At 37.4% G+C, this 12,731-nt stretch overlaps 1 protein-coding gene across 7 annotated transcripts in view; it reads left to right on the top strand.

The window, feature by feature from the left end:
* Window positions 1-12,731, top strand: part of LOC126367027 (four and a half LIM domains protein 2) — a 206,715-nt gene that overhangs the window by 163,386 nt on the left and 30,598 nt on the right. For 6 of the 7 annotated variants that reach the window (XM_050010402.1, XM_050010398.1, XM_050010401.1 and 3 more), the window contains 2 exons: window positions 6,989-7,189; window positions 10,594-10,768. In XM_050010402.1, coding sequence (XP_049866359.1) covers window positions 6,989-7,189; window positions 10,594-10,768 — 376 coding nt within the window. Of the gene's footprint in view, window positions 1-5,805; window positions 6,150-6,988; window positions 7,190-10,593; window positions 10,769-12,731 lie in introns of those variants that run through there. The other variant, XM_050010404.1, reaches the window with a different exon arrangement.

Raw genomic sequence — 12,731 nt, 5'->3', positions numbered from 1 at the left:
CTGGAAAGACCAGAGAAAAAGCCCAGAGGTATTATAAAACTATGCTAATTTTATTTGTTCTTTTAATGTAACAACATCAAAACATTATGTAAGAAAATTGACAGACAAAATGTGTAGGGCAGGGAAAAAGGCAAAAGTTTTACATCACAAAGATATATTATATTTTACAGCTGTTTGTTATTGTAGATTTGCCGCAAATGGCATTGACTACTTGGTCAGACAAATATATTTAACATCAAACCTTTTTTTTTGTTGATAGGTACAGACTTATCTCTCCGCTACTTGCAATACTGTTATTGCAATAATCTCTCTGGCAAGACAATTCTCTGAGACGATACTCTGAGCCGAGATTCGCAAGCATCTGATCATATTGTTTTAAAAACTACATCACGCGAAGTGAAAAATAAGTCACGTAAAAAGAAAAGGGAAACTCGTAACTAAAAATAGCGAAATATTTTACCATAATCTACTATCCCCGTTTAGATAATGCCTTACCTGTAAATACGACGTTCATTTCAAGATTACAAGCCAATTGACTCACCTGATCAACTCTTGGCCCTTTGCCTACTGTAGTACAACTGCGTTCAATTGTCGCAGACCTCCGCTCTTTACTCTGTCGTGATAAAGTCTAAATTGAAGTGGCCTTGAAACTGCACATCTGTAAGGGTGTTGACTTTTAATTAGTGGACAGGTGTTTAGAAAATATTGTACATCATTCCGCTCCAAGTATGATGTTGGCGCCAAGATTTGAATAACCAGCGAGCTCAAGGTAGACCAGAGAGAATGCAATACGTGATAGAAATCTATATAATACATCACTATCATCTGTCTAGCGATTACACTGCTAGTGATTAAGGTCCGGATTTTACTATCTGACCTTCTGCAATGGAAGTCTGTAGCTGAAATAAGAAAAATTGGCTAAATCCTGTTGTTGACAATGATACGATTCTTAATAAATACTTCTTAAGCGCAATAGTAATTCCCATCGCGGCATATAAAAACGGTGTGATCGCTGTTCGACATCTTCCTGAAGTTGTATGATGATAGACGATAATTATAGGAAAACCTTCAAAACTTTATTTTTAACAGCATGAGTTATTTTTTGAAAAATCTGACGAAATTTCCGAAACATTCCTCCGCGGACTTCATATAAACACCGGTCACTTAATATTTAAATGTCTAATTCGATTGAAAAATAAAATATTTTTTTACATCCTCATAATCTAACCGCAGTTCAAGCCGTACAACAAAGAATTCTAGTTTATGTGGTCTCCTAAGAAACAGTAACGTTTATACTGGCACACTACAGGCCACAAAATGTTCGTTTCTAAAGCATTGTGTTAGAGTATAGCTTTACGACGGGAAATATTAAGAACTAGAATAGAAATAGACTAGAAAATTTTTACATTGATTTTTTTTGTCATATCCCCATTTAAACGCGGTAAGAACTCGTTATTATGTGCTTTATTTAGAAGTTTTTTAACTTATTCTTCGCTGTTTAAAATTGGAAAGTTTATTATTCTTCGTCTGAGGTTTTTTAACGTTCAAGTTCGGATTCGACTTTTGAATTGTGGTGAAGGCCAGTTATAATATGTGTGAGTTGCCAATAAGAGTTTTACGGTTTTGCACCTTGTATTTGTCTCTGGTCGCTGGTTCTTTAGTTTTGGCTGGTACCTTTTTCTGTTTTACTAGTCGTGACATCGCAAAATTGTATTTTTGGTGAAAGTAACAATACATATATACGTATACTTATATCTCTGGAAGAGGATCAAAAAGCATTTTATTCCAAACAGATCCAAACTACTCAAAGTTGGCGTTGAAAACAGGAAGAAAACTGACATCGGCTGAAAATCGACATTTGTCGTGCGTGTTGTTATTGTTACGTCATCATGTGTAGGTGTAAACTACGCATTGGCGCAGGAGGCTCGTCAAAGTATTCATATTTAATGTCACTTGTTTTTCCGCCTTAACTCCCGTACCTCGGATTAAGACGTTTATCGAATTCGCGTCAAAACCTTGCAATATTATGCTAGTTTCATTTGGTTAGGATGCTCCCGGCCTTAGAATATAATGTACGCGTTCTCTCATTGAGAAGTCTTGGCTTCTCAGTCTTACTATCGTCGTGCGTGTATCCCTATTTAGTTGCATCACAACTATAGCACATTACCTCACTCACGTTATAACATGGAGTCGCGTTCAGTCGCTCGTCCCCTTTCTATGCTATTTCCACGCAAGACTCGGGAGTAACGCTCGTCACGCACTAAATATAGACCCTGGACGATGCCAGCTCAAACGTACACAAAACTCAAAGATATTCCCCAAAAGTATTGGCGAATATTTTCGATTATTATCTAATATATATTTCGGAAATTATTGTTTTTTGAATCGGTGTCAGCTGCACGTCTGCATCGGGGTTTATTTACGGCTTGCGCGAGAATGCATCGACTAATATATTATATTTAGTGAGATTCCCAATTTTAACAAATTCTGGTTTTATCGCTAGACGTTTAGAGATCTAAATATTAACGTTGTCACCGTTGTCATCTTAATTATCTATACATCATTAGAACAATTGCATTCATCATTAGAGCAATTTTCAGTCTGTATTGAAAAAAATATGTTGACCGATGTGAAAGCTTTGGACGCTAAATTAATATGGATGAAATAACTCAATTGTGAATAATACAAACAAACTTACAAATAAAAACTTTACAAATATTTCCGTATTGAAATACTATCCATAGCATCATAGCCAAAAAGACAATTCCTGTCGCGGAAATGGCTCACTCTTTATTTGGACAGCATCAAACGAAGCAACGTAGCATAACATTCTAATGCAAGGTATTGAAACACAGGTGTTTTACATCGACGTAAAACAAACGCATGTGATTTTGTGTAAAAATAAACCAATGAATGAACGGGACGCCCAAGACCTTGCAGCTGACCAAGACAGGGACTAGACGAGAACAGAATGCAAACAAACTGAAGGAAATTGCGTGCGGGTTAGCAATAACAGATAAGTTAAATCTTGTAACCAGGTGGAGGAAAGATGCACGAATTCAGCTTCAGATGGATGGATGTATTACGTTAACATGACTGTAGATTATTGTAGTAGTGGTAGGATTACCACTCGTATAATAGTTGATGGGGTTGGTAATCACCTCACAACCCACATGATAGAAGAGAAGATAGATAGCAGAATACGAAACGAATTTTCTGATCTAATATTCGATGAAAGTAAAAAAAGCTACAGAAATAACAAACCGCACGAAGCAGGCAAGTCCCATATATAAATCAAAAATATTTCGCAATTTCTTCTCTCTCTAAAATATTTAAAAACAAAGGAAATAAAGACAAAGATCGCAATAACCCGCTTATTAAATTGAACTTGGCGTTTCGTCGTAATGAAATCAGTTGTTTGAATGAGTAGATCAAATCTGATTCAATCTAAATGTCATTTATATCTCCTTTGATACTTCTAATTAATTACACTTGAAAGAATGGATGGTATGAATCATTTCATTCATTTGAACTCACATGAGTTCGAGTTGAGTACGAAACGATTCGTTTTAAACATTAAAAACCTTTCATGTTCTGGAGAACATTTGCTTCTTTCACTCCGGCCAAGTAGTTAATGCCATCTGCGGCAAATCTACAATAAGTCACGTCAAAAAAAAAAAAAAAAAGCTTCTTTCATTACTATTATAGGTGCTTATATTACAAGTGTTATGGTTTTAGGAACGAGTTCATTTTAATTCAAATACAGATGTATAAGGAGTTGAAAATAACAGCCAAGTAAATCTTGACTATTGTACGTTTCAGAAAGCTATTGAGTTTATATTATAGCACCTACGGTCGTTACATATTATGATGGCAAATTATTATAGCATGGAAGTGGTGCTTATTCCTGTACACACCATCTAATTTTCTTTGAAGTTATACCTGTCATTTTCTTAGCTACTGAAAAGGAAAGGGACGGATGATTGGCAGCTGTTAATTTTAAAAAGAATGAGTGAATTAACGAATAACCTGGGCGAATCAAATAGATATCGCGCTGGTATGCAAACCGTTTGAAGTGTGCTGTCAACTTAATTCTGTCGGGTTATTGGGCAATGTAAAAATTTTAGAGGGTTGTTTTAGATTTTTGCATGAAATTGACGTGTGTTTCATAAATGTTATGCTTGTCAATTACACGTTCCTTTCCTGTTCGGCGGATAAGAAAATGACAGGTATAACTTAAAATAAAATTAGATGGTGTGCATTGAAATTAGTATCAATGTCTCCTTATTTTTTGACGTGACTTATTGCAGGTTTGCCTCAGATGGTATTAAGTACTTGGACAGAGTACCTCCTCACCCCTGTCACCACGGCATGTTAAACTGTAGAGTGAGGAACGCTTAAATCTAAATCCCATCGAAGGTGTGGTGGTTTGATAACTGACAACTGTTATGGAACAACTGTTTAAATGGCCGCATTTCATCTAAGATATTGTTAACATAATGAACACATTGAAGAAAGTGCTTCCTGTATAACAAATGTCACGGCCATCATGAGTCATGTGTCATGAACCATGTCAGGGGCCTTTGGCGGCTCAATAACAAACCTGACACCAGTTACAACTTGGTAATTCACCTCACAACCAACACAATAGAAGAAGAAGACGGCAATATTACTAAACTAGTTGATGATGATGATAATGGTGGCCAAAATAATGAAACATGGCACGTTATGCTCTATGCACAAGAGGCTAGTTTCGAATAATGGAACATTTAAAAACAAGTTCTCTATGGTACGTAATTACACATGTTTTGGTTTGAGACGTCACTTGGCGCAGGTTCCAAAGGGTTGATTTCAAGCGTGTCTTTAAGCTCATTAGCGTTTGGCACACTGACGCAAATTAGCTACAAAATGACATCGTGATAAGGCAAAAACTTTGACAATCGACGTTTTAACCTTGAGGACTTGTATATTCGATCCATAGCACTGCTTACATGTACAAATTAGGTACCCATTTAATAAAATATTGAATTTATTTATCATTAAAGTCATAAACCGAAATGTACGTTATTTACTGCATCGTACGCGATGTCAGAATTTTCAGTTTTATATGAATTTATTATACTTATATTCTCCACCAACCCGCAGTGGAACAGCCTGGTGGAGTATGCTCCATACCCCCTCCGGTTGATTGAGGGGAGGCCTGTGCCCAGCATTGGGACGTATAGGTATAGGCTGTTTATTTTATGTTTATGAATTTACTTACTAATAATAATTTACTATCACTCCAAAACGTCATCACAAGAATCTGATTTTTTGAAATTAACAAAACAAAAGTCGTTCTTATTTTTCTGTAATATAATAGTGATATAATTCCAAAATGAAAATACTAACCGCGCGTACGCTGCTTTATGCTGTGATTGTTACTGCTTGAATAAAACATTCCAAAGTGCCAGAAATAGAACCTTATGCCAAAAAATAACACTTTCTAAATCAATACATTGAAATGTATAAAAGATGCATTAAGAATAATCGTTTATGTTCGTTTTAAAACCGAACGCACTACTCAAAAGCCATAGACATAAACTGTAATACATAATTTGATTGTGCGTATTGGGTCAAGCGTCGAACATTAATCATTGTTCGTTCGCCAATAATAACAACGTTAGTTGAATCTCGGCCAAGCGATAAGGCAACGCTTAACTTTGCAATATGACTGAAGCGCCCTACATAAGCTCTGAAGCAGTGGCGTCAGGGCGGCAGGGCGGCGTCAGATGTTCGCGCGCAGTGGAAGCGTCAGTGGAGGAAACAGTCCTCCCTCGGAAACGACGCCCGCGCACCTGCTCTCTCCGTCACTCTTCCAAATTTAAATCCCAAACTCCCCCCACCGCGGCGCTATACATTCTGGAATAATTCCTGCGATTCGGCCACCGGTGCTCGCCATTCGAATTCGGGTCGCGACCGCGTCCAGTGATACCGCTTAGAAATCCCGACTTCGCCATGGCCGACGTTGACGTACAAGTTCAATACACTACCACCGAGCGCAAGACTCGGAAGGTCAAGAAGACTTCCAAGCGCAGGGAGTCTAAGGATGGGGAAGTCACCGTCACGGAAGTGGAACAGACCAACACGACCACCAGCAACGACGATGGGTATGTGTGAGGTGGCCAAACTCCCTTGACCGTGCAGTGAGTGACGCCAGTGTGTCTGTGTCAGCCAAGTGTCGATTACCGATCGTGTACCGCACGTACCACCCGCGTCCCGCGACATGTCTCGAGACCTCTCTGTTTACTATGTTAGGCGTACCGTCTTGGCCACCCTCACATACCCGACCTAATCTAAGGTATTTATAGGCACTTTTATAACCGTAATGAAACATGATAATGAAACCGCTTGAATGCTAATGGAACTTGCCCCATTAAGCTTTATGAAAGTTTCAAGGTGATGAGTAATAAACTCACTTTAAATATGCACAAATAAGCAGTTTTTCAACACCAAGAACAAGCAGCAGTAGTAAGGATAATGCTGAAATGTAATAAAGCTATTTTTACTCGTCAAACCAAAGTTTTCAATGATTTTGAGACACAACGATGATGGCATGCTAAGCTTTCTAGGATCTAATTACAGAACCTGCACACTGACAACCATCGTTATCATAATATAACATAAATAGCCTTTGTACCTCCCACTGCTGGGCGCAGACTTCCCCTCAATCATGAAATAAAACTCATTGGCTAATTCTGATAAAGTTTGCAGTATTTTGATAATCATGAATTTCCTTCGTATATCTATGGAAATAACTTGCTACACTACAGCAAACTGCAATCTTTGCGAAAAGTCTTTAGATTCCCAAAACTGCCATTATTCATGGTTATTGTCTACCACCTAAAACTCGTATAGTTTTACCAATGACACCTCATCGAATGCCACACAAAAGACTTAACTCGAACTTCCATCAAACTCTACTAACCATGGCATCTCTTGTCCCCAGCTTATTTTCAGTGGCGAGTACACTAAGGCGATGAACAAGGACTGGCACAGCGGCCACTTCTGCTGCTGGCAGTGCGACGAGTCGCTCACCGGCCAGCGGTACGTGCTCAGGGATGAGCACCCCTACTGCATCAAGTGCTACGAGAGCGTCTTCGCCAACGGCTGCGAGGAATGCAACAAGATCATCGGCATCGACTCTAAGGTATGTCCCATCAAGAACTTCATCGTGTATCTCTTCTGGTAGCAAAATTATGTCAAGGCCGTTTATATCTTGCGAATCAAATATGCAACCTCAAGACGACTCTACTTAACTTGTACAAGTTATAATCATGGAAGAAAATAAACGCTTATATCTGCTTCAGGATACGGGCTTCGGTCGTCCTTAGCTGTTGTTGTTGATGAATTATAACAACTTGTATTTAGTAGCATACGTTATTGGGTATATTACTGAGTCTTACAATAGTAATGGTCAGTAGGTGTTTAATGATCATAACATCAATAAATATGAGTTTTGAACTTTCTTTGTGGTAGCTATCCAAAGTCTAAACAGTATAGTAACGTCTGCATTAGTTCCAGTGTCCAATGTAATTCACTGAGATGTCTTATTAATCTAATGCAACCATAAATTTCTAACATTTATAGCTCCACAAACCATGTGAACTATCAAAAACAGGACCGACTCATCTTTATCTATAAATACGTCGAGGAGATCAAATCACAAAACAATTTTTGCTAAATAACTAATATTAACTTCGAAATCTTCGAATAGAAACATTATTTTATGAATTGTTTTAAAGTGTTTTTGCTAGTGAGATACTGTGATAAAAATTTGAATTGTTATTGTGACTTTTATCGATTGCAAAATATGATAACTAGTATAATAAACAACAATTGCATTGTCTATTGCGACTTTGGCAACGTAGAAAAGCTCGTAAATCTATAAACTGTTATCTCTGTCATCATTACGACTATCTCTAATCTCAACAATAACTTTTAAACAGTGGGTTATTATAGTCTCTACATGTGACAGTTCATTTCAATCTTCTTAAATGACACTAACTGTGATATATTTACTATTACAGTGACATATCATATGAAAGTAGGGTTCAACATAGTTATAAACAGATTGTTAACCTAAATTTCTTGAGAACTGTCATCGAGAATAGCATTAGAATCCGAAGCATTCGTTTGTTTCACCGATCAAATTTAGTTATGTCACTCCAGCCGTCCTAGATTCTTGAGGCGCACCTCTGCACACGGCCCCACCACGAACGCTGCCAAGCCAACATAACGTGGCCACGCCAAACTATACATTTATCTCTAACCAACGAATGACTTTTCCTGTCGGTCTAAACAGCTGCAAATCGTCTAATGTTTACACGCTGGGTATACTTTTGTTACCGTCATCGCCGGCGCACCGATCTCGGTTAATCTCGACATTCGTCACCTGCACGAGCTTCCCGAATCAATTCGACGACATCATCAAAATATGAATTGGGTTCATTGGTATTCTGATCAGCACGAAATCGTCTCTGCTCTTCACATTCTAGAACACATTAACGTCATGTTTACATAAATCAAAGTAACTAGAGTTATTGTTAATGTTATTTTGAAATTGTTTACTTTCTACACGAGACTCGAACAAATTGGCTTGCTTTTAGAAAACACGTCCGAGCTGCTACAAGAGATGCTATTTCGGGGTCGGATACAGTATTATTTAATGTTTTTTCGCAACCTTGTGCGGCCGCGGGCGGATCCGTCAGACGATTCTTTCGAGATTTACGATACGTGGGATCTAGATTCAAGACTAAGTATTTCACAATCGGCGAAAATAGACGATTCTGTTTTATTGACATTACGACATTCGGTTTAAAATGTAGGAATATGTTAGCGGGCAACCGTCCCGCCAGGAATAGTAGCGAGAATGAGGGGAGCTTTATTTTGAAACTGAACGTTTGTCAACGGGTTCATTTGAATTTCTATTTGGGCCGAGTGTTATTTTGACGAGACATTAAGAACCACCTGAATATTGTTTGGCAGAAATTCTGTAGCCAAAGATCTTTTGCTCGTTCGTTGGTCAGTGAACCTTCAATAATTTAATGCAATAATCGTAACCAACGTCGAGTGTTTATCTGAAATCGTAAAATGTGGTGAATCATTCATCGAAATAGGCTGAGATCACGCATTACGTAACACTGATGCCGAAAATGTAAGCAATCCTTTAAATACCAAATTTTCGGTTATAAATAACATACAGCAGACTCTACATACTTTCGAGACAGATTGAAGCGTATTGATTGTGTAATATTGGTCAGATTGAACGAAATAATCTGCGAAAATGCAACATTATGTGCATAATGAGAAACACAGAGACCTAATAAACCAAACGACACAATGTTATCAATTAGTAAACGAACCAAATTAATGGTCTAGGACAGAGATACATATCAAACGACGATTAATCGATACTAAAACCTCGTAAAACCGACAATTATCAAGACCTAAAATATGATGTTACCCCAAATAAGTATGCGCACGATTCACTTTATTGATATTTTCGTATAAAGCTTATAATTACCGCCCACGCGTCGCTTAACAGTTGCCTACTTCGGAAAATAGATTTTGTTTGTTCGTCTATGGGATTTCCATTGTAAAGTCGTTACTGTAGGCGTATGAATAAACCTACTTGTTCGTATAACATATGTTAACCGATTTTATGACGCCTTGTGAAGGAAAACTAGATACTAAATTATGTTGTTTTAAGTAAAGCATCTACCTATGTGCTGGATATTTTCCTCACGGTCTGTTTGTTGTGAGCACATATTCAATTTACGCGAATTTTTGTAAACCATGCTAAAGTAAGGTTTGTTAAATACACTCAAATACAACTCATACTTGTTTCGTCCTTCATCATCCATGGAACATTCTTAATTTGTTAGGTTAACACAGATATTATTATGATGACCTTTATTACGATAGAGATAAGATGCATACATACATAACATAACATAAACAGCCTATATATGTCCTATTGCTGGGCACAAGCCTCCCCTCAATCAACCGGAGGGGTATGGAGCATACTCCACCAGGCTGCTCCACTGCGGGATAAGATGCATACTAGACTGGATTTATTTAAAGAGGCAAAACTTGATTTTAAGCAAGGGATAATCTCTGGGACTACCAAACTAACTAACTAACTACCAAACCGAATCAAAAATCTTTCACCAGTCGAAAGTTGTTTGGAATATTATCAGATATCATGTATATCCAATTCTGTTACAATACGGTTCTTTTGTAGGATTCTAAACCCCAAAAAGTAAAACGCAACCCTTGTTGGATCACTGTACTTACTATCCGGCCATCTATCCGTTTAGCGATTACAAACTTATTTGCAGTTAGTACAACAATCGCGACCTATGCGATGTATGGAGCTAACAGTTTTTCAACGGCAAAAATAATTTTGTTGCGATTACAAACTTTATTGCAATTGGTAAACAAGTCGCGACATATTTCGATGTATGGAGACAATAATTTTTCAACGGCAGTTGACCGGCTTTTTGATCTTGTCTCTTGGCAATCTAATCTTCTCTTCTCTTTGTTCCCCAGGACCTGTCGTACAAAGACAAGCACTGGCACGAGGCTTGCTTCCTGTGCGCCAAGTGCCGCGTCTCGCTCGTGGACAAGCAGTTCGGCTCCAAGCTCGACAAGATCTACTGCGGCAACTGCTACGATGCGCAGTTCGCCAGCCGCTGCGACGGCTGTGGCGAGGTCTTCCGCGCTGGTAAGTGGCTCTCCTTCTTCTATCTTCTTTGAAATACATATATAAATGCCGCGTCTGTGTAGACCAGCAGTTTGGCTCCAAGCTGGACAACATTTACTGCGGTCACTGCTAATACGTACTTAAAGTATCAGAAAAATGAAACAGAACGACTACAGACTTTAGCACAAACTCAAAACGTTCTTAGGTACTTAAAATTCAAAGACATGAAATTACAAAATAATTCAAGTAAATTAAATTATACCAAAAACAATAAATATTCATGATTCATGAGCTATGAACAATTTATACCGAGGCGCAACTCAAAATTACGACCCTCTTCCGGATTTAAAATAATTTCTTAGTCAAATATTATTCTAAAATCAAACCAATGGAAGTGGACGTGACGTCATCAGATATTATATTAGAACGGAAGCGACGTCAATGAATATAAAATGAATAACTTATTTTCAAAAATCGAACAATCAGTTAAATATGTCATCATTTTTATTTACCTGTGTTTATTGCAATCTCGGAAAAAAATTAAATAAAACTTTCTGAAGTTATTAATAAGTATACAAGACCTACGTATGATATGATAAAGTGTAATAGGTAAATGGATAAGCTAGTAAAATACTTAATTCCTTGTTCATAATTGGATAGTTTCCTAGGTCAAAGATAAATTATGAAAATCTGATTACTAAATAAAGACAGACCTATTTATGAATTTTAATCAAGAAAAACGTAATAATAAGTGCGACATTTTGTCACGCTTTTCTATGACGTCACAGGTGCTTTTTGATACAAATTCCATTATTAATTTCGTGTTTTGACGTTTAGTAAAAAGTAACTGATTTGACTAGTTGAACCTACCGTATTTCATCGATCTATTTACGACGCATCCTACAGCAGTGCTATTTCATTTCCTGTACAGAGTATATTTAGCACATTCACACTACAGTCAATACTTTTCCTTCACAACAAATCTTACTAGACCAGTATCTCTTGAATTCGGACCATATACGGCCTTATGTTCCCAATAAGGCCTAGGGTCATTCTGCGTTACCTCAATGTCAATACCGCGGCCTTATTTCTATAACTGGACATCGACAACTTTTGAAATGGTCACTTTTGACTTTTAAATTCCAATATGGTAATTCACTTGATGCACCTTGTAGGTATGCGGCCTTATAAGAGTAAGTTAAAAAATAAAATAAAGTCGTAATCTTTGATATTGGGAATTAAATAAAATAAAATATAGTAATTGAATAAAGAAACTCGCCTTTTTTGAAATAAATGAAAGTTAATGTGAACACAAGGAGGCTAATTGCTTAACTTTATTTTATTACTACAAGTAATTTCATGGTAGCAATATTATAAAGACAAAACAGGTCGATAAAGGAATATCTTATAGTTATAATCTTCTTCTATCATGATCGCGAGGTGGAGTAACAACCTCATCAACCCTGGTGTCAGACTCATGTAACGACAACGTACTTACATCAATCAGTAGTCACCGGGACCAACGGCTTAATGTGCCTTCCGAAGCACGGATCTTCTTACGAACATTCGAATAATCAGACTGGGGGTTACATAGTGATTTTTGTCCCCACCGGTATTCGAACCCGGGGCCTCCGGATCGTGAGCCCAACGCTCAACTGCTGGACCACGGAGGCCGTTTGTAATAATTATAATAAAAGGTACTTATTTTTTTAAACTTGCATAAACATCTAAAACAAACTGCCAATAGATAGGTACTTTTAAAGTAAATCAGTGGCACCTATCTGCAAACTTACATAATTTATATTATCTGTTTTATATTATGTTACACGTAATTAAGCTTTAAGAGCATATTTGCACTTTTAACTCATTAAAAACAGTCCAACCCTTCTCGGCGCAAACGAATATTGTTTGGAAAGTTCTGCTTTCATCATTCATTCTGGCTTTGTTCGCCATGTTTGTGATCCCATACATTCATATATGCGTC

Source organism: Pectinophora gossypiella, chromosome 5 (genome assembly GCF_024362695.1).
Source record: "Pectinophora gossypiella chromosome 5, ilPecGoss1.1, whole genome shotgun sequence".
Lineage (NCBI taxonomy): Eukaryota > Metazoa > Arthropoda > Insecta > Lepidoptera > Gelechiidae > Pectinophora > Pectinophora gossypiella.
The sequence above is the reverse complement of the archived record's forward strand: the minus strand, read 5'-3'. Positions and strand labels throughout refer to the sequence as shown.